Below are 27,627 nucleotides of genomic sequence, written 5' to 3'. Positions count from 1 at the left end.
ATATGGTATTGCCCCCCCCCCCCTTTCTTCTCTTCCTCCTTCTAGATTTCTGCTTGCTCGAATCTCATTGCGTTTGTGCGGGTTTGTGCAGGCCATCCAAGACGCCGGGGCCATGTTCGCCTCGTCTGTGGGGACGGAGGCGGCGGCGGTTGTCAGGAAGATGGTGAACCTCAGCTCCCCTCCCCGGCGGTGCTGCAGCAGCAAGATGGTGAAGGGACGCACCGGCCAGCGCGTGAGGCTCTACGTCCGCGGCACCATCCTCGGATACAAGAGGTGAGAAGCTCCCTCCGCCGGCGCGGCTCTGCTCCTTCTCCCTCGCGTGGGTATCTGAATTCCTGGTCTTGGTTGGGCACGCAGATCCAGGCAGATCCAAGTGAACACCAGGGAGGACGTGGCCTGGTACGGCGGCAAGAGGATGGCTTGCGTCTACAAGGCCAAGACCAAGCAACGACACCAACTACCACTGCATCTGGGGAAAGGTCTCCCTCTCCCATGTAAACACTGGCGTCATCCGCGCCAAGTTCACCCCCGCTGAGGCCATGGTGAGTTGTTGGGTCGAACTTCTCCGGTTGTCTGTTTCGGTGGCATGCATAAGATTCAAACAAACTGAATTGAGCTATATACCGTCTGTGATATCTAGTTCTGTGCCACTGTTTATGGAGTTGTGAGACTTGTCATGTGTGTATTAGACCCTGCTTGCTTGTTCAGGGGATATTTAGGGTCGAGATGGTGTCACACATGTGACTGGACTGCAGCAAGTCTGAAACTGCAGACTCTGCTTCATGTTGTTGTTATTTCTTGAAGCCTTGAATAGCTAAACTTGGGCACCACGTACGTCTCCTCCCTGTAATTTGATGTACTGACTTGTGTTGCCTGCTGAGTGCTGACGGTATTAGGTTCATTCTGTTTCACATCGTTTCATCTATCTAGCTGCACAGCGTGCATGGTATTTAGCAATGTAAACCCATTCCATGTGTCCTTTAGATCGTCTAGTTAGTGAGACAAGAGGTGCAAAAGCATAACAATAAAAAAGCCCAAGAAATCTCCATGCTCCATGTCAGTATACAACCACACCATGCAACATGTAGTAGCCCGAGGGGGCTGTCTGCATGCTCCATCACATGGCCACCTGATACATCTCCATCGTATCTATAATTTTTTATTGTTCCATGCCAATATTCTTCAACTTTCATATACTTTTGGCAACTTTTTATACTATTTTTTGGACTAACATATTGATCCAGTGCCCAGTGCCAGTTCCTGTTTGTTGCATGTTTTATGTTTCGCAGAAAACCAATATCAAACAAAATCCAAACGGGATAAAAACGGACGGAGAATTATTTTGGAGTGTTTGGGATTTTCCGGAGGAAGAATCAACGCGAAACGGTGTCCGGGGTGGCCACAAGACAGGGGGCGCGCCCTCCCCCTGGGCGTGCCTGGGTTTCATGGGCCACCCATAAGGCGGTTGACGCTCTACTTTTGCTGCAAGAAAGCTAATTTTATGAGAAAAATCTGGGCGAAAGATTCACCCCAATTGGAGTTATGGATCTCCAGATATAAAGGAAATGGTGAAGGGGCAGAAACAGAGAACGCAGAAACAGAGAGATAGATCCAATCTCGGAGGGGCTCTCGCCCCTACCAAGCCATGGGAGCCAAGGACCAGAGGGAAACCCTTCTCCCATCAAGGGAGGAAGTCAAGGAAGAAGAAGAAGAAGGGGGGATCTCTCCCCCTTGTTTCTGGTGGTGCCGGAACACCGCCGGGGACCATCATCATCACCGCGATATTCACCAACACCACCGTCATCTTCACCAACATCTCCATCACCTTCCCCCCTCTATCTACAGTAGTCCACTCTTCCGCAACCCGATGTACCCTCTACTTGAACATGGTGCTTTATACTTCATATTATTATCCAATGAAGTGTTGCCATCCTATGATGTCTGAGTAGATTTTCGTTGTCCTATTGGTGGTTGATGAATTGCTATGATTGATTTAATTTGCTTGTGGTTATGTTGTTGTCCTATGGTGCCCACCATATGAGCGCACGTGTGGATCACACCATAGGGTTAGTTGTATGTTGATAGGACTATGTATTGGAGGGCTAGAGTGACAGAAGCTTCAACCTAGCATAGAAATTGATGCATACAGGATTGAAGGGGGACCAATATATCTTAATGCTATGGTTGGGTTTTACCTTAATGAACGTTAGTAGTTGCGGATTGCTTGCTAATAGTTCCAATCATAAGTGCATAGAATTCCAAGTCAGGGATGACATGCTAGCAGTGGCCTCTCCCACATAAAACTTGCTATCGGTCTAGTAAAGTAGTCAATTGCTTAGGGACAATTTCACCACTCCTATCACCACTTACCCACACTCGCTTTATTTACTTTATTGCATATTTATATAAACAGCCCCTACTTTTTATTTACGTGTTCTTTATTATCTTGCAAAACTATCCTACAACTCCTACAAAGTACTTCTAGTTTCATACTTGTTCTAGCTAAAGCGAACATCAAGCGTGCGTAGAGTCGTATCAGTGGACGATAGGACTTGAGAGAGTATTTGTTCTACCTTTAGATCCTCATTGGGTTCGACACTCTTACTTATCGAAAGAGGCTACAACTATCCCGTATACTTGCGGGTTATCAAGACCTTTTTCTGGCGCCGTTGCCGGGGAGTCATAGCGTGGGGTGAATATTCTCGTGTGTGCTTGTTTGCTTTATCACTAAGTAATTTTTATTTTCTGTTCTTAGTGGTTCTCTATCTTTAGTTATGGATATGGAACACAAAATACCAAAAAAATTAGATGTACTTGCTACTCATGTAGATAGGGTAACTCCTAAAAACCCCGATTCTCATTATGTGAAAGATATTATGTACTACTTTGATAATCCTGAGAAAACCCCATTCAACTTTATAATGGGAGACACGTTGGATCAACGTGAATACTTTAGGGATTATCGCTCGACACAAAAAGGGAAACTATTATGGGATCAATTTATTATGTTGCGTTGGTATGCCTGGAATATCTACTTGAGATATGATATTACTTGTTGCTCTAGGATGAAGGCTCCACACCTTCCCTTTTCATGCAAATTTAATGATAATGAAACCTTAGCTTCTTATGCTAATGGTATATATGATTACTATGATGTGGAACAAATAGAAGAATTTGTTTCTTTTAAGGCTACTTATGAAATTGAAGCTTTGTTTGAAAAGTATGAAGCTTTTGATGATGATGGTTATAGGCCTGAAAATCTTGCTGTACTTAGATATTGCTATGAAAATTATGAATACAATTATTATATTAATGCTTTTATGAAGAAAGTCTCCACTGTCCAAGAAGAGACTAATATTTTGCAGGAAGCTATGGATGAAGAAATTGATGAAACTGTGAGCTCATTGGATGAAAAAGATGATGAGGAGAGCGAAGAACAAAAGGAGGAAGAGCGGATTAGCTACCCGTGCCCATCTTCTAATGAGAGTAACCCTCCAACTCATACATTATTTAATTCCCCTTCGTGCTTACCGAAGGATGATTGCTATGATGATTGCTATGATCCCTTGAATTTGTTTGAAATATCCCTTTTTGATGATGCTTGCTATGTTTGTGTCCAAGATGCCAATATGAATTATGCTTATGGAGATTAACTTGCTATAGTTCCTTATGTTAAACATGAAATTGTTGCTATTGCACCCACACATGATAGTCCTATTATCTTTTTGAATTCTCCCGACTACACTATATCGGAGAAGTTTGTGCTTACTAAGGATTATATTGATGGGTTGCCTTTTACCATTGCACATGATGATTTTGATAGATATAATATGCATGTGCTTGCTGCTCCTACTTGCAATTATTATGAGAGAGGAACTACATCTCCGCCTCTTTATGTTTCCAACACGGTAGAATTGCAAGAAATTGTTTATACTATGCATTGGCCTTTACTATGTGTGCATGAATTGTTCTTTTATGACATGCCAATGCATAGGAAGAGAGTTAGACTTAGTTGTTGCATGATTTATTTTACTTTGTGCTCACTACTAAATTACAAATCATTGTTAATTAAAATTGGCTTTGATATACCTTGGGATCCGGGTGGATTCGTTACTTGAGCACTAAATGCCTAGCTTAATGGCTTTAAAGAAAGTGCTGCTAGGGAGACAACCCAGAAGTTTTAGAGAGTCATTTATTTCTGTTGAGTGCTTTTATATAGTTGAAAAACAAAAAAAATAAAGAGGGGAACACAAAAACTTTTCAAAAAGGAAAGTGAAAGTGAGAGAGACAAGCATTGTTGAAGTGGGGGAGCTCCTTGAACTTTGTTCATGCTCACGGAAACTTTGTGAATCTTGATTACAGAAACTTTTCATCAAAAATAGTTATCCCCTTGTACAATTCCATTGTATTATAAAAATAATGTGCCAAGGTTTGCCTTTAGGATGTTTACAATGCTTGTTGGTTTGTACGGTGCAGGACAGAAACTTTGGCTGTAGTGCGTGATTTTACATTTTTATCTGGAACGTCAATTGGTTCTGATTACTTTTGCACTGTCTTTCTATACAACTTTTTTATTTTTCCTAATTTTTGTAGAATTTTTGGGGTACCATAAGTATGGTGGATGTTCAGATTGCTACAGACTGTTCTGTTTTTGACAGATTCTATTTTTGATGCATAGTTTGCTTGTTTTGATGAATCTATCAATTTATATCAGTGCATTTAAGCCATGAAAAAGTTATGTTACAGTAGACACAATGCAAAAACAAAATATGAATTGGTTTGCTATAGTACTTAGAGTGGTGATTTGCTTTGTGTGGATGAAGTGTCTAAACAAGGAGGTCTCGATATGAGGAAAAGGAAGAGAGGCAAGAGCTCAAGCTTGGGGATGCCCGAGGCACCCCAAGTAAATATTCAAGGAGACTCAAGCGTCTAAGCTTGGGGATGCCCCGGAAGGCATCCCCTCTTTCTTCAACAAGTATCGGTATGTTTTCATATTCGTTTCGTTTATGCATTTTGTGCAAGTCTTGGAGCGTCTTTTGCATTTAGTTTTCATTTTTTTTTTCTTTTATGCACCATGCTGGTATGAGATAGTCCTTGGTTGATTTATAGAATGCTCATTGCACTTCACTTAAATCTTTTGAGTATGGCTTTATAGAATGCTTCATGTGCTTCACTTATATCATTTGAAGTTTGGATTGCCTGTTTCTCTTCACATAGAAAACCGCCATTTGTAGAATGCTCTTTTGCTTCACTTATATTTGCTAGAGCGTGGGCATATCTTTTGTAGAAATAATTAAACTCTCTTGCTTCACTTATATCAATTTAGAGAGATGACAGCAATTGGTCATTCACATGGTTAGTCATAAAATCCTACATAAACTTGTAGATCGTTGAATATGATATGTTTGATTCCTTGCAATAGTTTTGTGATATAAAGGTGGTGATATTAGAGTTGTGCTAGTTGAGTAATTGTGAAATTGAGAAATGCTTGTGTTGAGGTTTGCAAGTCTCGTAGCATGCACGTATGGTGAACCGTTATGTAACGAAGTTGGAGCATGAGGTGTTCTTTGATTGTCTTCCTTATGAGTGGCAGTCGGGAATGAGCGATGGTCTTTTCCTACCAATCTATCCCTCTAGGGGCATGCGTAGTAGTACTTTGCTTCGAGGGCTAAGTAGGCTTTTGCGATAAGTATATGAGTTCTTTATGACTAATGTGAGTCCATGGATTATACGCACTTTTACCTTTCCATCATTGCTAGCCTCTTCGGTACCGTGCATTTGCCCTTTCTCACCTCGAGAGTCGGTGCAAACTTCGCCGGTGCATCCAAACCCCGTTATATGATACGCTCTATCACACATAAGCCTCATTATATCTTCCTCAAAACAGCCACCATACCTACCTATTATGGCATTTCCATAGCCATTCCGAGATATATTGCCATGCAACTTCCATCATCGTCATATACATGACTTGAGCATTCATTGTCATATTGCTTTGCATGATCGTAAGATAGCTAGCATGATGTTTTCATGGCTTGTCCGTTGATGCCATTGCTACGCTAGATCATTGCACATCCCGGTACACTGCCGGAAGCATTCATATAGAGTCATATCTTTGTTCGATATCGAGTTGTAATATTGAGTTGTAAGTAAATAAAAGTGTGATGATCATCATTATTAGAGCATTGCCCCAGTGAGGAAAGGATGAAGGAGACTATGATTCCCCCACAAGTCGGGATGAGAATCCGGACTTTATGAAAAATAAAAGAGGCCAAAGAAGCCCAAATAAAAAAAAGAGGCCAAAGAAGCCCACCAAAAAGAAAGAAAAAAATGAAAAAAATGAAAAATAAAAGAAAAAAATGAGAGAAAAAGAGAGAAGGGGCAATATTACTATCCTTTTACCACACTTGTGCTTCAGAGTAGCACCATGTTTTTCATAGAGAGAGTCTCCTATGCTTTCACTTTCATATACTAGTGGGAATTTTCATTATAGAACTTGGCTTGTATATTCCGATGATGGGCTTCCCCAAACGCCCGAGGTCTTCATGAGCAAGCAAGTTGGATGCACACCCACTTAGTTTCTAGTTTGAGCTTTCATACACTTATAGCTCTTAGTGCATCTGTTGCATGGCAATCCCTACTCCTCGCATTGACATCAATTGATGGGCATCTCCATAGCCCGTTGATTAGTCGCGTCAATGTGAGACTTTCTCCTTTTTTGTCTTCTCCACATAAACCTCCACCATCATATTCTATACCACCATAGTGCTATGTCCATGGCTTGCGCTCATGTATTGCGTAAGAGTTGAAAAAGCTGAAGCGCGTTAAAAACTATGAACCAATTGCTCGGCTCATCATCGGGGTTGTGCATTATGGGAGTATTTTGTGTGACGAAGATGGAGCATAGCCAGACTATATGATTTTGTAGGGATGAGCTTTCTTTGGCTATGTTATTTCGATAAGACATAATTGCTTGGTTGGTATGCTTGAAGTATTATTGTTTTTATGTCAAATGATAGACTATTGATTTGAATCACTCATGTCTTGATATTCATGCCATGATTAGACACATGATCAAGTTTATGCTAGGTAGCATTCCACATCAAAAATTATTTATTTTTTTATCATTTACCTACTCGAGGACGAGCAGGAATTAAGCTTGGGGATGCTGATACGTCTCCGTTGTATATATATTTTTTTATTATTCCATGCCAATATTCTTCAACTTTCATATACTTTTGGCAACTTTTTATACTATTTTTGGGACTAACATATTGATCCAGTGCCCAGTGCCAGTTCCTATCTGTTGCATGTTTTATGTTTCGCAGAAAACCAATATCAAACGGAATCCAAACGGGATAAAAACGTACGGAGAATTATTTTGGAATATTTGGGATTTTCCGGAGTAAGAATCAACGTGAAACGGTGTCCGGGTGGCCACGAGACAGGGGGCGCGCCCTCCCCCCCCCCCCCCCTCCCAGGTGCGCCCTAGGCTCTCTTGGGCCACCCGTAAGGCGGTTGACGCTCTACTTTTGCAGCAAGAAAGCTAATTTTATGAGAAAAATCTGGGCGAAAGATTCACCCCAATTGGAGTTATGGATCTCCAGATATAAAGGAAACGGTGAAGGGGCAGAAACAGAGAATGCAGAAACAGAGAGATAGATCCAATCTCGGAGGGGCTCTCGCCCCTCCCAAGCCATGGGAGCCAAGGACCAGAGGGGAAACCCTTCTCCCATCTAGGGAGGAGGTCAAGGAAGAAGAAGAAGAAGGGGGGATCTCTCCCCCTTGCTTCCGGGGGCGCCGGAACACCGCCGGGGACCATCATCATCACCGCGATATTCACCAACACCATCGTCATCTTCACCAACATCTCCATCACCTTCCCCCCTCTATCTACAGTAGTCCACTCTTCCGCAACCCGATGTACCCTCTACTTGAACATGGTGTTTTATGCTTCATATTATTATCCAATGAAGTGTTGCCATCCTATGATGTCTGAGTAGATTTTCGTTGTCCTATTGGTGGTTGATGAATTGCTATGATTGATTTAATTTGCTTGTGGTTATGTTGTTGTCCTATGGTGCCCACCATATGAGCGCACGTGTGGATCACACCATAGGGTTAGTTGTATGTTGATAGGACTATGTATTGGAGGGCTAGAGTGACAGAAGCTTCAACCTAGCATAGAAATTGATGCATACAGGATTGAAGGGGGACCAATATATCTTAATGCTATGGTTGGGTTTTACCTTAATGAACGTTAGTAGTTGCGGACTGCTTGCTAATAGTTCCAATCATAAGTGCATAGAATTCCAAGTCAGGGATGACATGCTAGCAGTGGCCTCTCCCACATAAAATTTGCTATCGGTCTAGTAAAGTAGTCAATTGCTTAGGGACAATTTCACCACTCCTATCACCACTTTCCCACACTCGCTTTATTTACTTTATTGCATCTTTATATAAACAGCCCCTACCTTTTATTTACGTGTTCTTTATTATCTTGAAAAACTATCCTACAACTCCTACAAAGTACTTCTAGTTTCATACTTGTTCTAGGTAAAGCGAACGTCAAGCGTGCGTAAAGTCGTATCAGTGGCCGATAGGACTTGAGAGAGTATTTGTTCTACCTTTAGCTCCTCGTTGGGTTCGACACTCTTACTTATCGAAAGAGGCTACAACTATCTCGTATACTTGCGGGTTATCACCACCCTAAGCAAATGCAGAGAACACACTTCCAGTGTTCTTGTGTGATGTTGTGTGATGTTGCCAACAGCAAGATGCGGCGAATAACTTGGTAATCATTACTCCAGTAGTTAATAGTCGATTAGTCAAGCGACTGCTAATCATCTGGTGGCCTTGGACTTGTGATTGTGGTGTTGTGCTCTAACCAGTGGCATGATTTACAAGCTATGGTAATTTTAGGTTTAGGGAAATATGTACTGTTGCTCCTGATCTAACCAATTGGCCACTATCCAGTTATCCTGGTATGTGTATGGATGTGTTTATGTGGATTTGGTCTAATCTGTCTCCTCCTGTTGATCTACTGGTCCATGCTCTAGTTCTATTTCATGCCTATGAACTGGTTACTGTGGATTTGGTGCTGCTCTAGCTTCTTTGTGCATATACATGTGCAGTCAGTAACTAGTGCAGTCCAAGCCTTCTAAAATGATTGCCTTTACTGTCCATGTCTGTTAGTTCCATGATTGAATCTATTCTATTCTGTTCATGTCTGTTAGTTCCATGATCAACTTGTATATGCAGTCCAAGCCTTCTAAAATGATTCCCTTTACTGTCCATGTCTTGATGTGAATTGTTCTTAAAATGGTTTGCTAGATAGATCCAAACTGTGGTTTTGTGTACAATAGTTTTGCATTGTATGGGCTAAATTCTGTTATCCATCAGCATGTTTGACTTGTCATTTATGTGGAAGTTTGATGGTGACATTATAAGTTGTGTATGCAATGGTACCTGGAAGGCTGCACTGCTTAACCAGCTTGCTGTTAGAATTGTTTCAGTCATTAATGTTTTCCTTAACTCAACTCGTTTAAGATTTGTGCTAGTATGTGACCTGCCTATAGATAAGAGTTACACCCCAGCCATTTTAACTATGATTGGTAGTATTACTTCAGATTTGACGGTGAAAGTGCATTTGTTAATTGTATTCTAATGCTCTCATATGTAAGAAATGCATGGGTTAACTCATCCTTATTGATCAATCCTCTCTTTTAATTAATAATGTATGCATGCCTTGTATGTTTTGTGTTCTTTACTATACTGTTTTGGCCTCGGGCAATTAAATATTGTATCTGTTTTTATTGTGATATGCAACTCTTCAAAAAAAAGAAATTGTATTATGGAATCACTCATCTGCATGGAATTTCTATGTATTCTAGTAGTTTATTTTTTATCCTTTATTGATGTATTATGGAACTTGACCCTAACTTACTGCACATCGTAAGCTTAGGCTGTTCAGGTGTGCACGTGGTTGAGAATCCATTGATTCACTCAGCAAGATCACTCTCAGCCACAAGTATCAATCACTCTTCTGATTAGTATTTTAGTCACGGTGGTGTACCTACACAGCTTTGCTGATTGATAGCCCTGTTGTACCCACAAGCTAGCAGCGGACTAACAATTTGTACTGAATTAATTGATGTACCTAGAGGAAATAAACAGTAAACTAGAGACCCAGATAATTGTTGGGAATGATGGTGATTGTCAATGTGTGAGTACAGTTTCTTATTGCCTTGTGTCAATGAACCCACTGATCTGAAGTCAGTCCTTAATGTGTGGATGGTTGTGTTGTTTTGCAGGTTGTTGGCACCAAGGTACTACTACTACTACCTTCAGATTGCCACGTCAGATCCGACGTGGCCTGGGCAGACGGCTAGTGACCAAAACAAAACAGTAGGCTTATTTTGATCGTAAATGTCTACGACCTTCTCACAGAGAAGGTCAAAAATGTCAGTTTACGATGGTCAGCTTTTGACCTTCTATTTTTGGTCACAAAAAGGTCACAAATAGAAAACTATGATCATTCAGTGACCAATAGTGGTGGTCACAAGTTGACATATTTCTTGTAGTGCAAAGGTACGAGTGTTCTGGTGGAGAGTACTTCGCGATATTTTACCAGATCCAGTAACACTCAACTATAGGCATATCAAGCCCATTGGCAGGTGTGATATTTGTCGGGCTATGAATGAAGATCTGATGCATGCTTTGGTTCACTATACACATGCAAAGAGCTTCTGGGCAGCGGCCAGAGACCGCTTTGATCTTCATTTACCAACCTTGCGCTCGGATACATGGGCTAGATACATCTTGCTAACTCTATTTTCTCTGATGATGATAGATGCAAGATAATCACCATCATGCACTCGATTTGGTCCTCCCGAAACAGATGGACACACGAAGAGGAGGGTTACAATGCTGTGCAGGCAATAAAGTGGGTCCATGAGACTCTATCTTGGATGGAACTCCCGGCGAAAGGGAGAAGGGGCTTGCCGGGCTAGTGTTGGAGGCCGCCAGAGCCGGGCTGGGTGACCATCAATACTGATGGTGCGCTAGCTATGCATGTTCCAAGGGGTGGGGCGGGCGGGGTCGCTCGGTCTCATCTCGCTTTTCTGGGAGCTTGGAGCAAGCCCCTTCCAGGGGTCTCGGATGCTTTCACGGCTGAATTACTTGCTTTCAGAGAAGGCGTGATCTTTGCCGAGCTACGGGGCTTTTCACATATCATGATTGGGGTAGACAGCATGGAGCTTGCCGATCTTTGGAATTCGCGCAGCAACACGTGATCGGTTGCCGCCCCTATCTTGAAGAATTTGGAGGAATTAGTAGCTAGTTTTGTTTCGTTTTCGGTTACTCATGTTGGGAGAGCTTGTAATGTTCACGCTGTCCGCTGATCTGTGTGCTAAGCTAGCTTGTACACTAGATGAGACTGATAGTTGGATCTCTGCGAGTTCAGATTTCCTAGTAGACTGCCTTCGAGCAGATTGTAACGCTTGATTCTGAAGTACTCCCTCGGCCCCATAAGTGTCAAAAAAAACGTCTTACATTATGATACAGATGGAGTAATAAACTCCCTAGTTTGATGGAAAAAAAATATAAGCATTAACCCTCCCGTTTAGTTAGCGTTTTCGTTTTATTGGAGCTTGACTCTTTTAACTTGTCTCTTTCATAGGCTGGCGGGGATACATAGCTTCTTTTTCCGTGTTTGAACAGGTATATGTGGCCGTATAGGACTTGGATTCCAAACCATCACGTTGCTAGGTTCGTACGTGGCTATATACTTCGTGTTCGAAGTGTAGGACTTGGACTCCAAACCATTATGTTGCTACGCTGGTTGGGAACACGTCCGATCCGCGCTAGAAAGTAGACAACCAGCGCCGCCGGCCGGCCGAGACGAGCCACCGGCCCACCGCCATGGCGCAACTGCCGGGCAGTTTTCCGAGGCCCGAGGTGAACGACGCCCTGCACTTCGTGGGGCAGGTCAAAGAAATCTTCGCGTCCGATCTGGCCGTCTACGACGAGTTCCTCGGCCTCCTCGGCCGCTTCTACCGGGGCGAGGTCGCCGCCGACTCCCGGGCCGTCCTGGCCAGGCTGTTCGCGTTCCTCGACGGCCATCCCGACCTTTCGCAAAGCCTCCGCGCCTTCTTGCGCCGCCCCTTCCAGCACGGAGCCGACGAGCCCGTCATCCGCGAGGAGGATCGTCCGCCCAAGCGGCCCAAGAGGGAGCGCCGCCACCCCCACCCCGTCGACGCGGACTGCGCCGAGGCCATGCGGTTCCTCGAGCGGGTGAAGCGGGCGGACGCCGGGCTCTACGACAGGGTCCTCGCGCTGCTCTTCCACGTCGGGGCGGAGGTCAAGCTCGACGCCAATCAGATCTACGACAAGGCCCGGAGGATTTTCGGGCCGGCGCACGGCGATCTCCTCCGCGGTTTCATGGCGTACCTTCCCACGGGACGTGACTTTCTGAGGCGACGCCCTCTCCCCAAGAAGGAGCCGCCAGAAGAGCGCCCTGCTCCGGCTCCGGCACCAAAGCGCAAGGCCCCCGCCGCCGCGATCCCTGCCACCGACGCGGCTGGCAAGAAGAAACCCCGCGTCGACGAGCGCAAGACGACCAACCGACGCGCCTCCCCAACAACCGTCGACGCCCCCAAGAGCGGCGACAAGTTCTCCAAGTTTAGGGAGGCGTGGGAGTTCGAGACCGCGTACACCAAGCTCGTGGTCACCATGAGACGCACCAAGAAAGCACTAGAAGAGCTCAAGCCAAAGCCAGAGAAGAAATCGCCGGAAGAGGTCAAGCCGTCGTCGCCGTGCCACCGCATGCGGCCGCGCACGTTCGAGGAGCTCTACCCCGGGCGTGAGTGCCGGGAGGTTCTCCGGGAGATGTACGGCGACAGGTTGGGACCGATGCGGGAGGCGCTCGAGGACGGCGCGCGCACCGAGCTGGCTCTGAGGACGATCAAGCGCAGGCTGGAGAAGCTGGAGCAGGCGGCCGTGAAGATGACGAGGGAGCGGCGGGATCCCGCCCGCGTTGTGCGCCCGATGTGCGAGCTTGTTGTAGATCGGGTGGCGGTTCTTCGGGGTCGCGCGGAAGCGGAAAGTGCAGCGGCGCTCAATCGTGATGGCCCGTGCGAGAGCCCGGCCGGCATGTCCGAGACCAAGATTGCCGGTGAGCAGTGTGGCATGATTTAGCTTCCGAAAATCGATGGTCTTGTTGTTGAAGAGGTTCATTGAAGTGTGTGCCAAAAAAACCACTCCCTCCGTCTCACAATATAAGATCATTTTTCAAGCTATCGGGGCGGAGGGAGTAAAAATAAGTGCTCTAAAATAGGTCCTTTTGAGTCCTGAATTTTTTTTTTTTTTTGCACATTGGTATAGAAAAAATATTGACCATGTATTAAAAAAAGATGAAACAAATTTGATCATGTATATAAAAAGTTAATCAAGCATTTAAAAAATGTTGAGCAAGTATTTAAAAATATTAAATTTGTATAGAAAAAACGTTGATCATGTATTAAAAAATGATGAAGTTTTTTCATCATGTATATATAAATGTTAATCAAGCATTTGAAAGAATTTGAATGAGTATTTGAAAAATGTTAATAAGGCAATTGAAAAATGATAAATGTGTTTATAAAAAATGTTGACGCTGTTTAAAAAACTGTTAATATTGCATCTAGAAAATGTTAATCAAGCATTTGAAAAATATAAAAATGTGCATAGTGTATTAGAAAATGTTGATCTTGTATTTGAGAAATATTAATCAAGCATTTCAACAAATTTCAAAAGTGTGTATAGAAAAATGTTGAACATGCATTCAACAAAATGTTAATATTGTATTTGAAAAATGTTAATTAACCATTGAAAGATGGTAAATATGCGTATAGAAAAAAGTTTACTATGTATTACAAAAATGTTAAATTTGTATTGGAAAAAGTTAAACAGGTATTAGGAAAATGTTGTTGACATATACAAAAAAATGTAGAATAAAAACCGAAAGAATCAAAGAAAACCCCAAAATTAAAATAGAAAAAGGAAAGAAAACAAATTAAAGAAAAAAAGAAAATGAAAAATAAAACCGAAAAACAATGCAAAAACAAATGAAAATAACTAGGAAAACAGTGAAAACCAATAAAGAGAAAAGGAATAAACTATAGAAACATTGAACCAAGAAAGAAACAAAAACAAAAGGAAAAAGAAACCACTGAAAAAAGGTGTTCTTTACGGCCTGGCCCATTCGGCCCGTCACTCGCTTCGGCTAAGCTTTTGCTTTTGTGTGGGAGGGAGCGAGGCAACCACCAGCACCAGGAAAAACGAGCGGACGCCGGAGAAGGGAGGGGAGAGGAGGATGGCAGCGGCGGCGGCGGCGGAGGGCGCGGCGGCGCCGGTGGCGGCGGCGATGCGGGCGGTGCTGGCGCGTGCGGGGCGCGCGGCGGAGCGGTCCGGGCGGGCGGCGGAGGCGGTGCGGGTGGTGGCGATCGGGAAGACCAAGCCGGTGTCGCTGCTGCGGCAGCTCTACGACGCCGGCCACCGCTCCTTCGGCGAGAACTACGTCCAGGAGTTCGTCACCAAGGCGCCGCAGGTGAGGCCGACCTCCTCCGGAAGTCCGGATTGGCTTGGATTGGACTGGATTGGGTGGCTGGATCCCCTTCTGTTTGCTGGCTGATTGCGATTCTGTTGTGTTCTCCTGTCGTGCAGCTTCCGGAGGACATCCGGTGGCATTTCGTCGGGCACTTGCAGAGCAACAAGGTGAAATCGCTACTAGGTACGGTCAAGATTTCCCATGGCGTGCCGCGTCCGTTTGCACGGAGGATTTGACAAAATGGTTGTGGAAGGATTGTTCTTCTTTGCCATAACACCACATCTCACATCTCACATAGATGATTCTTTTTTATGCTATCAGAGTAGGGGAACAGCAAAGTTAGATAACTAGTTAGTGATACAAACCTTGTACTCAACGACATAAGAAACTGATTTATGAATATCTAAGCATTTCAACTCTGCCTCTGAGCCTCTCGTAAACCGTAACAATGTTTTATCAGTCTGCACCATTGGGGCTTCAAGCATATAGATTGTCATACTTATTAGGCTACAACACAATTATAAATAACTTTTATTTTGAAACTCAACCCCCATACACAACTGTAAGTACACACGTGTCCTTAGGTTTTATGATTCTAATTTTCTAACCAACTAACCGTCACAGCCGCTATACTGCTTAGACTTTAATTACCTGTTTCTGCCGTTTTGCAGCTGCCGTTCCAAATCTTGACATGGTTGAGGGTGTAGGTAATGAAAAGGTAAGCAAGCAGCAACAGACATATGTTATGCTTAACAGTTGAATGCATCTGAACCGCATAGAGCTAGTATGAATTTATATGTGACATGTCTGCACAGGAGGAGGAGAATACTGATTACAGCATATTTGTTCATCCTTATCTGCTCCCCTTGATTATATTACATAACGCCGTCATGCTTTCAGATTGCCAATCATCTGGATCGTGCTGTCGTTAGCTTGGGCAGGGAGCCTTTAAAAGTTATGGTGCAAGTAAACACTAGTGGAGAAGAATGTGAGTACAGAGATCTTAAACTGATCCAGTAAATTAATATTGGTTTTAGGATATATCTTCCCAGGTGTTTCAAGTAGTCAGTTGTTACTTGCATTTACACTACAATCTTTAAATAAAATATCGTAATGTTCCATTATTTCAAAAGCCATGCCATAAGATATATTCAAACTTTTCTCCTGATTCAAGTCGCTGCCATGCTGTTGTATATTGCTATCCTTCCACTATGATTATGTTATGATGAATTCACTGATGTAACACTTTGGTTATGATTCAGCAAAATCTGGTATTGATCCTTCTAAATGCGTGGAGCTTGCTAAGCATGTGAAACTAGCTTGCCCAAACTTAATATTGTCAGGACTGATGACAATAGGGATGAAAGATTACTCGTCAACACCGGAAAATTTTAAGGTGGCTTTCTATTATGACATCATCATGAATAATCTTTCTGTGTTGACACTTCCACAAGCTGCTGTTTCGTTTGATCTGAATACAGGCACTGGTAAACTGTAAGCTTGAGGTTTGCAAGGCCCTCGGGATACCGACAGAACAGTTTGAACTATCCATGGGAATGTCCGGTGACTTTGAGCAAGCGGTAAGAAAACATTAATCTTTCATGTTTATCTGGGGTTTTGGCCTGTGGGAACATGCAATCAAAACCAGAGTTTTGGTACAAACGTGATACAATTCTTGGACCTCCATTAATCCTCGGAGCAAATTTGATATTTCCTGTTTCGCTTTCTTTGTTCAGATAGAGCTGGGCAGCACAAATGTGAGGGTTGGGTCAACAATATTTGGACCAAGGGAGTATCCAAACCAAAAGCAGAATTAAAGAACATGTGCTTCTTGTGCTCTTCGACAATTCTTATTGCCTATGTGCATTGTATGTATGATGGAATGTAAATGTACATGTAAATATCTGATGTTTAGAAGTGTGTAATTCCATAAAGGACACTGGAAGAGAGCGAGATATAGCTCCATTACTAAGGGCAGCCTTTGCCCTGAATGAACATATTCGGGGTATATACACCCTGGTATTGCATTATTAAGAGTGAAGAATATTGCAGCCCATTTTCTTCAAAGAGTATTAGCACTTCTAAATTCTAATGGCATTTTACCTCCTATATGCCAGTACTTTTTGAACTGCAGATTTTGGTTTTTACATTTGTGTGCTTTAGTCACTAATAGACTAATGTACAACATAACCAAGTACACTTCATAGACACAGATGTCGGATTTCGGGTTCCGGCAGACCCTTAAGGTTTGAAATCTGGGGTGCGCACGGAAATCACTCCCCGTACCGGCTCACGTCTCGTCGCCTCGCAAGGATCTAGGCTACACGAAGAACAACATAAGGGACACAAGGTTTATACTAGTTCGGGCCACCATTGTGGTGTAATACCCTACTCTAGTTTGTGGTCTGGTGGATTGCCTCAGGGGCTGATGATTAACAATACAAGGGAAGAACAACCTCGCGAGGGATGTTCTTGTGTTGGTGGTTCTAGCTAAGGTTTGACCGGTCACCCTCCAATCCCCCTGCCTTGAGGGCGGCTAGTCCTATTTATAGAGCAAGGTACTCTTCCCAAATATTGAGCGGGAAAGGCGCCAACAATTGGCCATTTCGAAGGGGAACATCTAGTACACTTATCCTGACTAAAGTTGGTCCTCGCCTGCCAAAGGCTCTGATGATGACGCCGACTTGGGCTCCACGATGACTTCCATCCTGCCGTTCTGCTGGTCTTGGTGTTGTTGCATCGAAATGGTTGCCTTTGCTTGATACCCTTGCCTGCGCTTGCCCCTTTTGCACCAAAAAGGAAACAAGGACACTGCGCAGGCCGGCGCCCGCCTGGCGCCCGCCTGGCTCTGGTCGTCATGGCTTGCGTCACGGGCACCTCGTGAGGTGCCCCGCCTTGAACTCTCCGCCTCCTCGCGAGCCAGCCTGACGAGGTTGCGCCTCAGGAAGCTTCCTGTCGTCCGCCCCGCGAGGCTTGGCCCCTCGCGAGGGTCTTGAGCATGTGTCGATGAAGATGGGCCATACTGGGCCACTCCTTGAGCCACGCTGCAGGCCGCAGGCAGACAAGTCTGGGTACCCCCGTTCCCAAAACGCGGACAGTAGCCCCCGGGCCCAAGGCGCGCCCGGACTTGGCTTAGCAGAGAAGCGAAGGGGCAAGTGCGAAGCGCCGCGGGCCCCAACACCCTGCGGCCTTGGGCGCCGCGTGGCGGTTGATTGGATGTGGGCGCCCCCGCTTCCCCACAACGCCTCGGTAACCGCACGACTTGACAAGTCCCTGCGTGCAAAACGGGTCATGATTACCTGTGATCGTGGAGGCCGACGGTTGGCCTCCTCCGGCTATATGTACGGACGACGCGAGCCTTTCCAGTCCATCCCTTCCTGCTACTCTCCTTCTTCTTCCTCGCCTTTGCTCCACCTTACGCCAATGGCGCCAATTCGCTGGTTCTTTGCGGAAGAGAAGGGAAAGACCCCCCGAGAGGGTCCTGTCCCGCTTCCGCCGAAGAAACGGCCCGTCCTCTGCCGTGGAGACGGGGGTGCTTGGCAGGAGGTGTCGAGGCCCTGGTTTGAGCGGCCGCCGGCTGGGTTTCCGCTGCCCTTGTACGCCCGGATCGAGGGTCCTGGAGAAGAAGGCGCCGAGCGACGTCGCCAGAGCCGTCGGATCACGGCAGTGCGCGTCGTTTCCCCTAGAGTTCACGCCGAGGACTCCTCTCGCGAGCTTGTGCTTCACGCCGCCATGCCTCCCCGATCTTGGATTCGCCTCCCTCCCTCCTTCGCCTTCGAGATCCCTCCAAGGGGGGCTCTTGAGCTCTGGCTGCAGCATGCCGACTGCAGTACCCCTGCGACCGAAGCGGAGGTCGAGGTCGTTGCTCCGGGCAAGGTCTACGTGACCCGGGGCTGGGCGAGATCGCCCGAGTCTGCCGATCGGAGGGGGCCCTCGTGATCCACCTGGATTACGATGGCGCCTCCCTGATGCTCTTCAAGGTCTTTGACGAAGAAGGACGCCGGCTGGAGTGCTGCCCCAGAGGCAGTGGCCGGAGCTCTGGAGCGGCGAGGAACAGGCTTGTCACCCGCCCTTCCAGCAGCTCCTCTGGTGGCAGCGGGCGCGTCGGAGGGTCCAGCGACTCTTCCGGACTCTTCCTGACCCGGGCGACGAGTGACGATAGCTACGAGCCCCCGAGCTCGCGCCGTGCCCGAAGCGTGGCAGCTGCATCAGGTCGTCGGCACCATTGATCTGGATGGAGTTGGCGCCGACACTTGATGGCCCATTGTTGATGATGGCGTCTGTCGTCGTGGTTCCTGTAGTTAGGACTCCTTAGGATTCACGTCTTTTATCCCTGCGAGGAACGGAAGTACCACCCCACGGGGGTATGTAAGGCGCTAGCCATGACCTTTGTGAATATGTATCCTTATTATGAATTGGTGTGAGATGCTCGTCCCGTCTTAGCTTAGTTCCTCCTTTCGAACCTCGCGAGGACTTGATGCTCTGCGCCGACAGGTCCCGGTCCCCAGGCAAGCTTCAGCCGTCGCTGGTATGCCAGGTCGCGATGTCGTGGTCAAGGCCAGGAGGTGAGCGGCCCGAGGTCCAGTAAGAGCCCCTGAGTCGCGATGCTCAGGAGGTCCCCTTTAGCACCCAAGCAGCCATCGTTCGGTGAGAAAGGAGCGCAACGTTGCCAGTATGGGGCTGCATTAGGTGCAAGGTTGGTGTTGCGATAGCTAGTGGCTCCGGAGGATGACTTATCTCAAAAGTCTGAAGCCACTCCTTGGCGCGACGCCGGCCCGCGCGTCGGCAGCTGAGGAGTTGCCTGGTGAGGTCCTCGCGAGCCTCTTCCCCCTTTCCCTTACTCCCCTTCATGCTCTACGTCCTCGGGTCCCAGCCCTCGAGCGAGCTCAGCCATCGCTGGTATGCCAGGTCGCGATGTCGTGGACAAGGCCAGAAGGTGAGGGCTGGAGAGCCAGTAAGAGCCCGTGAGTCGCGATGCTTAGGCGCCCCCCCCCTTTAACGTGCAAGCGGTTCGCGCGGTCGAGAGGGAAAGAGACACCGCGAAGGCCTCGCCCAATGTTGCTCCTTAAAGATATCCTACGAACTCATCACAAGGAAAACGAGTGTTGCCGTTACAATTGCCAGCCAGCTACTGGTTGCTCTGGAGGGGTGACGAGGGCACTGAGGGCCTGGTGAGGTGGCGCCTTGCGGGGTTGCCGTGGCCAGAGCTCAGCCACTCAGGTTTGTCGACGTTGCAGGGACGGACCCATGCGCAAGCGTCGTGCTACTAGGGAGCAGCTCCATAAGTTGGTGTCAATCGAGCGGGCGATTAAGTCAAGCACATTAAGCATGAAGGAGCAAATCCATTTAGATAGATGTAGAAAAAGGCAAACGCCGCTGGGTCAGGCCCGAGTGGCTTGGGGATAATGCAGCCCGAGGGGCGCCCCCCAACAAAGTAACTTAAAGGCATAAACAAAAGGGCTACATGTCGCAGGGACAGACCCACACAGCCTGGGAATGATGCAGCCCTGGGGGCGCTCCCAGCTGAAAATAAAACTCGAAAGATGTCACCTGATGATGTTGGGGATGAAGGGATGCTGAAGTAGCTGACGACACGCACTGCAGAAGCTGGCCCTCACGAGCCCCCAGGCTCAGGAGCCTCGGGAGGCTCCGGAGGCGCTGGCGGCTCCTCGAGGACCATCTCCATCTTTGTCAGGACTGTGGAATGCCTGACCTCCTGAGCCTCCAGCATGCTCCTCATAAGACATTAACGTGCGGCCGCCGCGTTCGGCAGGCCAAAAGGCATGCGAACATAGTTGTGGGGTGGACCCTCACAACGCCCCACGCGTGAAGGCCAGAGGCGCTCTTGAGATGCGGCTCGGTTGAGCCCTGGTACGTCGATGCAAACGCGCAGCCCACCATCCTCGCCTGGATGGGGAGCTACGGCGGGTAAGCGGCGGCTGCCACTCATGACTCTTGACTCCTGCAGCTCCTGAATGATCTCGTAGATGAACTCCTGAGGGTTTGGCCCTCCTTGCCTTGTTCCTTCCCGAGGAAAGCGCGCTTTGAAGCACGCCTCCAAGTGGTGCCCGAGCGCCTCCCTTGTGATCTTGGCAAAGTCGATGGCCCTCCAGGAGAGAGCCCCCGAGCCTTGCCCGAGGAGGGCGCCGGGCGCGCCTTCCTATGTGACAGAAGGATGCGCCCCTTGAACGGGCGCGGATCCTGAAGGGCCTGCCTCCCGAGGGTTCGGACCTGGTGATGCCTTCTTCTTGTTAGGGACTGCCTCGGGAAGTCTTTCGCTCCTGTGCTCTGGGTCTTCGATTGCTGCGGCTTGGAAAGCACGCCCAAGGGAGCACACTGCATCCCTCTCCTCGCAAGGCACTGTGATGACTCCACCGCTTCCTGGCATCTTGAGGACATTGTAGCCGTGATGAGTCACTGTCATGAACTTGGCCAGGGCTGGGTACCCAAGGATGGCATTGTATGGCAGGCAAATGTGGGCGACGTCGAAGTCAATGAGCTCGGTGCGGTAGTTGTCGCGCTGCCTAAAGGTGATAGCAAGGAGAACTTGCCCTATCAGAACGGTGGAACCATCAGTGACTCCTGAGAAAGGCTTGGTTGGCTGAAGCTGATTGTATGGCACTTGGAGATTATTGAATGTCTCGATGGACAGGACGTTGAGTCCTGCTCCGCCATCAATGAGGGTCCTGGTGACTTGCACATTGCTGATGATTGGGGAGTAAAGCATCGGGAGGACTCCGGTCGTGGCTGCGCACTTGAGCTGATCCGCTGAGCTGAACGTGATAGCACACGCTGACCACCTGAGAGGGCGCGTGGCCTCAAGTTTGGGGAGGACTGCACTCACCTCGCGAGCAAACTGCTTGAAGATGCGTTGAGAGGCTGGGGCCTGAGCGCTGCCCAAGATGCAAGCGATTGCGCGCGGCTCTTGGAAGCCCCCAGCCTCTTTCGTCCTGATGATGGTCTTCATTCCTCCTTGGCTGAGGTGGCAGAGGAGGGAGGCATGCGTTGCCTTGAGGGCGATCCTCACAAGGCTGATCCCTCCAGCCTCCCTCGCGAGGCTGGTCCTGCCAGCGGTCCTCGCGAGGTCGGTCACGCCACCCTTGGCGAGGGCCACAGTCTTACCATCGTCCTCCACCTCTTCCTCCTCCTCGGCCATAGCCCCGATCGTTGCGCTCTGGGCGTCGGCCGGCACATATCTCGCACGGCCCTGAGCTCTTGGCATTCGTTGGTGTTGTGGGTGTGAAGGTCATGGTACACACAGTATCGGCTGCCCTTGGATGACTCAGGCTGGTCCCTGCCTCGCTTGGTGTCCGGCTCTGCTGCAAGCACAGCAGCCCCCTTGCATTTCACGTCCTTGACCTTGGGCTTCTTCTCTTCTGGATCGGCAGCCGGAAGCTCGAGGAGGGAAAGGTGCCCTTCCTCAGCCCTGGCGCACTTGGTCGCCAAGTTGAACAGCTCCAGGGATGTGCACAAGTCTTCATGGATTGCTAGCTCCTTTTTCATCTTGATGTCACGCACGCCGTCGAAGAAGGCTGAGATGATGGCCTCTTCAGTCACCCTGGGGATCTTGAGGTGAGCGTTGTTGAAGCGCTGGATGTACTTTTGCAGGGTCTCTCCTGGCTGCTGCTTGATGCGGCGCAGGTCGCTCATGGCCGGGGGCCGGTCGCGAGTGCCTTGGAAGTTGGTGATGAAGCGAGTGCGCATCTCGTCCCAGGAGGAAACCGTGCCAGGAGCCAGGTTTAGGAGCCAGGTGCGGGCACCATCCTTGAGCATCATGGGAAACCAGTTCTCCATGACCTTATCATCCCCGTTGGCGGCTTTGATGAGGAACTCCGCAGGGTCCGCCGTGCCGTCGTAGCGCGGAGGCAGATCTGGCTTGAACTTGCCCGGCCAAGCTACGCCGCGCAGCTCGGCGGTGAAGGCACGGCAGCCCGCAGTGGCCACTGGACGCCTTTGGTGACGAAGGGCTTGATCTTGGAAGTCTCTGCGCGCTACCGCCAGGAGCAGCGCGGGGTCTTAGCACGCTGGAGCAGGAGCGCGGTCATGACGTGCCGGTGCGGGGAGCACACGGGCAGCTTCTTGAGGACGAGGGATCTCTTGGAAGCTCTTCTCTTGCTGCGCGGGCGCTGGACGGAGCGGGACCCGTCCAGGGGCCGCGCGCCTTGGGGCCAGGGCGCCTTCTTGGAGGGGAGGCGGCTGAGGCGCCTCTGGAGCTGCGTTGCCCGCGCAGGGCGGGGGGCGGTGCAGCGAGAGGGGTGGTGCAGGGGAGCCCCCAGCGGCGCTGACGAGCTCGGTGATGCGGACGAGCCACTCGTCGTAGATGTCGTCGACGGGACGGTAGTGCAATAGCTCTCGCGCCAGGAGCAGCACGGCGTGCGCGTCCGCAGGAGCGCGATGGGCGTGGGACGACGAACCGGCTGGAGTCAGTGGGGGTGCGGCCTTCTCGCCGCATCGAAGGATGCAGGGACGACGCCTGCTGCTCGTTCCCCGTCGGGCCAGTGGCGGCGTTGACGGCAGGCGACGGGGAACGACGGGGGCATCCGCCGACGAGCGTCGTCTGGGCGACGCGGGTGGCGAGAGCAGCCCGGCGCTCGGCGCGGGCTCGACGAGCGTCAGACATGGATGCGACGGACGGCGAAACACAAGACGACGGAAGGCGGATTCCGGCGCACCCCTACCTGGCGCGCCAAATGTCGGATTTCGGGTTCCGGCAGACCCTTAAGGTTCGAACTCTGGGGTGCGCACGGAAATCACTCCCCCTACCAGCTCACGTCTCGTCGCCTCGCAAGGATCTAGGCTACACAAAGAACAACATAAGGGACACAAGGTTTATACTAGTTCGGGCCATCATTGTGGTGTAATACCCTACTCTAGTTAGTTTGTGATGTGGTGTATTGCATCAGGGGCTGATGATGAACAATACAAGGGAAGAACAACTCGTGAGGGATGTTCTTATGTTGGTGGTTCTGGCTAAGGTTCGACCGGTCGCCCTCCAATCCCCCTGCCTTGAGGGTGGCTAGTCCTATTTATAGAGCAAGGTACTTTTCCTAAATATTGAGCGAGAAGGGCGCAAACAATTGACCATTTTGAAGGGAAACATCTAGTACACTTATCCTGACTAAAGTTGGTCCTCGCCTGCCAAAGACTCTGATGATGACACCGACTTGGACTTCACGATGACTTCCATCCTGCTAGTCTTGGTCTTGTTGCACCGAAATGGTTGCCTTTGCTTGATACCCTTGCCTGCACTTACCCCCTTTGCACCAAAGAGGAAACAAGGACACTGCGCAGGCCGGCGCCCGCCTGGCTCCGGTCGTCAAGGCTTGCGTCACGGGCACCTCGTGAGGTGCCCCGCCTGAACTCTCCGCCTCCTCGCGAGCCAGCCTGACGAGGCTGCGCCTGAGGGAGCTTCCTGTTGTCCGTCCCGCAAGCCTTGACCCCTCGCGAGGGTCTTGAGCATGTGTCAATGAAGATGGGCCGTACTGGACCACTCCTTGAGCCACGCTGCAGGCCGCAGGCAGGCAAGTCTGGGTACCCCGTTTCCAGAACGCCGACAAGTTGTTCACTTAAGCAAAAACGTCTGCAGCAAACCAAGAGACACTAGTACTAGCCCAGCTGAGTGAAGCACAACAAAAATAACACAATTCTCTTTTTCTTCATCATGTTACAGACCACATGCACAAAGCACACTAGAACGGCCCCTATAATCCCTTGTCCAAGATTTATGTTGCCACCACAATAATGTTGCGCCCAATAGCCAACTTCGATCAACCTGAAGCGCAGTTTGCTTCGCAGCTTGATTTCTCTCCTGCAATGCAGACCAAGAAGACAACACATGTGAGCACTGTGGAAATAGCAGCATTAGGTTTAGCAGGATACATATTACTGAAGCAAGCATTATTCCTGACTTAACGACGAGTCCCAAAACAACGCTATAACTCTAGCCGAAACTAAACATCTCCCCTGCCCACTTAAAACTCAAAACCCACAAACATAAATCCTCATCTTAACAGGACAGGGTAATCCATGCACATGCACAGTAACAAATGGTGCTCCAAACATACTGTTATAGACACCACTTGGCATGAGCGGTTCCAAGACAGCGACTGACTTCGCTAAACAATGGCATTGGCATTGGACTCACGACCTTCCTTCACGAATAAAAACCATCTCTAGAAATCATTCGTACCATCAGTCACTTCTGTTATAATCTTAATGTAAGCTCCATGGTTTGGGTCCTTAATACAGTCTGGGTCTAGCGCTACTAGTACTCACTAGCCCAAACATCCACCTCTGCACATGCCATTGCTTTCAGGCCTGTCGAACACTTCAAGAACACCCCACCTTATAATGACACACACTAGACTTTTTTCTGGATAGATAGATAAGAGACCAGACACCAAAGCATTGCAAGGGGAGCAGGTATACCCGTCCTTCTGGATTTGCTGCTAAACAGTCATTTGAATATTTTGATCGACAAACAGAAAATGTCAAACTAAATTACTGTAACTAGTCACTAGGGAGCAAATGTACCTTGAGAACTTCTGGATACGGCATCAGCAAATGCTTGGAAGGACCCAAACCAGAGATCCATAATCCTCAGTTCGCCCTGGGTGGTCGATAACGAATTCATGATAAGACCCATCAGCCAAAGAATACTCGCTCCACTTCCCGGAGCACCCAGTGAAGTACAAGCAGTCCCTCCCTCCGAACTGCCGGATGATCTGGACCAAGGCAACCGGCAAACTTATCCAAATTAAAGAACAAGCTGCAACCACCAAGGCTAGTAGTCCTCGCCCACTTCCCCTCCCCGGATTGCAGATAGAAAACATGGTACACACATGGAAGGAACTGCACCTCGACAATGAGCAATAACTCACCACGACACTCTGCTAGCCAGAGCATTGGACCTGGAAAAATGTTAACTTCTGGCACACTCAATTTATCTCCAAGAAACGACAATACCACTGAATTCTTGTCAAGCTCGACGACAGCAAGGCGGTAATGCGGGTAAATCAGCACATAGAGGGTGCCCTTGACGAACATCATATTGTAAAGCTGGTGGCCTTCATCGCACGGCGCTGCTCGCCAGCGAGCGTCCCCAATGTGGCAGTAGTAGAGGACCCGGCCCCATTGCCTGCAGGTGACGACGAGGTCGGCAGAAAAGACGACTTCTTCAGAGTAGCACGGTTCCGGGGGATCAGGCAGGCGGGCTCGCTCGCCTGTGAGGAGGTGCCGGATGCGGAGCTCGCGGCGGCGGTCCTGGATGGCAACACGGCAGCCGAAGGAGTGGAATTCGGTGGAGCGGAGGTCTGTGCAGGGGAGGCGGAAGCGGAGGATGCGGCGGAGGGGGACGTGAAAGAGGGCCCCCGATGCAGAGGCCATGCGGGGGAAGAGAAGGAGCGGACCCTGGGAGGCGAGGTTGGCCGGCGACGGCGGGAGGAGATCCCGGTAGGCGCGGCAGGCGGCGCGGAGGGCGAAGAAGTCCTCGAGGGTCGTCAGCCGGCTCGCGACCAACGGGATCAACTCCGGCAGGAAGTACGGCGACGAAGAGGCGGGGTTTGTGGTGGGAGCGAGGGCGGTGGCCGACGGCGAGGTGCTCGCCCGGCGCTTCTCCGACGAAGCCATTCCTCGCCGCCGCGTCTGCAGCGGAGTGGGGGGTTGGCTGGTAGTGCCCGGTAAATGCTAGGGTTAGAGGCTTAGGAGGCCTGTTGATGGTCCGGGATGGGCTGGGCCTGCCATCTATTGGGCTTGAGTCGTCTACTTTTATAATAAGTTGGCGAGGTGATATCTCAAAAAGCAAAAACATTCCCTGCCAAAAAAAAAGACTTCTAAAAAGAAACTACCCTGTCGGCAATCCATGTGCTGTAATCTAGTACAGGGTATGAGCGTAAAATAAAAATTATAGTACTCCCTTCATATCAAAATATAAGATGTTCATACAAGCAGAAGAAGGAGAGCAATGCTTCAAGAGTATTGAAAAATGTTTATGCCAACATAGTGAACCACTAACATTCTCATGTATAAAGAGATGCCCCTCTTCCTTGTTACTGAATTGTAGGGCCTATTTGGATTCTGCCCAAGTTTGCCCTGCCAATGCATGGGCGTGCCAAATAACCGGCGGAGCTTCCGCTTGCCCACGCCCTGCCAACTGCTGGCGTAAAATTCCAAGCAAAAGTGAACTGAATGGCTGGGTCGGCCCGGGAGTGCCAAATATTTGGCTACCTTCCAAGCGGTTGCTGATGCCCTGGGTCAATGCAAAAAAATTGGTCGGGCACGCATGGGCTCCAATCCAAAAGTCGTAGTGTTATAGATTGTTCACTTTGTTTAGGGTAATAACATTGTTCACTGGAAAAAGAACTGTTGGTTGATCAAAGTTATTTCAGTTTATTTTTCATGGTGTTGTACATGACTAGTTCATTTAAAATGCTGCCATCCTACATACCAGTACTTTTCAACTACATATTTTAGTTTTAACATTGCATCTCCCTGACATCACCATTATAAGTTGTATCAACTCTTTTCTAGGCCCAAATTCATCAATTCCTTCCTAGCTTCCTTTGGTCTTTGGTTGCACATCTTGGAACAAATGGCAAACAGTACTTTACACCCTTTATTCATTTTATCCTAGATAATCACAATCAAGTTAAGCATTTTGTAGAGATAGAACGAACCACACATATCGGCTCAATAAATTTTTAAAATCTTATCAGCTTATTTTTTTTTACAATAAGAAATTCGCTAACTCGCGACGTTGGCCATCTATCCTTGATTATTGCCCTCTGAGATTAAACCGGACATGTCCAAGGAACGTACGGGAAATCTTGTGCCAACAGATCGTGGAATAAGTTTAGCGTGAGGTGTGAGGAAAGAACTATTGTCACATATAGTATAATCATTTTCGCTAAAAAAAACTTAAATATATTTCAAAAAATAACTACCTCACAACAAATAAGAAGTTTCATCACATTAAGCATTGTTTTGATTTTTTTTATGAGAACAACCGACAAATCCTATTTGCCGCTATGTGCAGCAAACTG

At 48.3% G+C, this 27,627-nt stretch overlaps 1 protein-coding gene and 2 pseudogenes across 1 annotated transcript; 2 read left to right on the top strand and 1 right to left on the bottom strand.

Annotated features, from left to right (window-relative positions):
- The first annotated feature begins 205 nt into the window (after positions 1-205).
- Positions 206-954, top strand: LOC123067936 (60S ribosomal protein L35a-1-like; annotated as a pseudogene).
- A 10,876-nt stretch (positions 955-11,830) lies between these two features.
- On the top strand, positions 11,831-16,654 carry LOC123072498 (uncharacterized). The gene is made up of 8 exons (XM_044496059.1): positions 11,831-13,174; positions 14,289-14,587; positions 14,704-14,770; positions 15,259-15,305; positions 15,488-15,575; positions 15,850-15,983; positions 16,069-16,167; positions 16,324-16,654. Exons 1-8 carry the CDS (start codon positions 11,923-11,925, stop codon positions 16,402-16,404), a joined length of 2,067 nt encoding a protein of 688 aa, XP_044351994.1. The 5' UTR covers positions 11,831-11,922; the 3' UTR covers positions 16,405-16,654.
- A 7,553-nt stretch (positions 16,655-24,207) lies between these two features.
- Positions 24,208-26,283, bottom strand: LOC123066632 (uncharacterized; annotated as a pseudogene).
- Positions 26,284-27,627: the final 1,344 nt, after the last annotated feature.

This window comes from Triticum aestivum, chromosome 3B (assembly GCF_018294505.1).
Source record: "Triticum aestivum cultivar Chinese Spring chromosome 3B, IWGSC CS RefSeq v2.1, whole genome shotgun sequence".
NCBI lineage: Eukaryota > Viridiplantae > Streptophyta > Magnoliopsida > Poales > Poaceae > Triticum > Triticum aestivum.
Note: the sequence above shows the minus strand (reverse complement) of the source record. Positions and strands in the feature narration are given on the sequence as shown.

What these genes read in the sequence shown, in the direction of transcription:
- LOC123072498 (XM_044496059.1), top strand. Translation starts at nt 11,923, where the DNA reads ATGGCGCAACTGCCGGGCAGTTTTCCGAGGCCCGAGGTGAACGACGCC. An exon ending in GTCCGAGACCAAGATTGCCG is followed by an intron (nt 13,175 to 14,288) that starts GTGAGCAGTGTG and finishes TTTGTGTGGGAG; the next exon opens with GGAGCGAGGCAACCACCAGC. An exon ending in AAACACTAGTGGAGAAGAAT is followed by an intron (nt 15,576 to 15,849) that starts GTGAGTACAGAG and finishes GTTATGATTCAG; the next exon opens with CAAAATCTGGTATTGATCCT.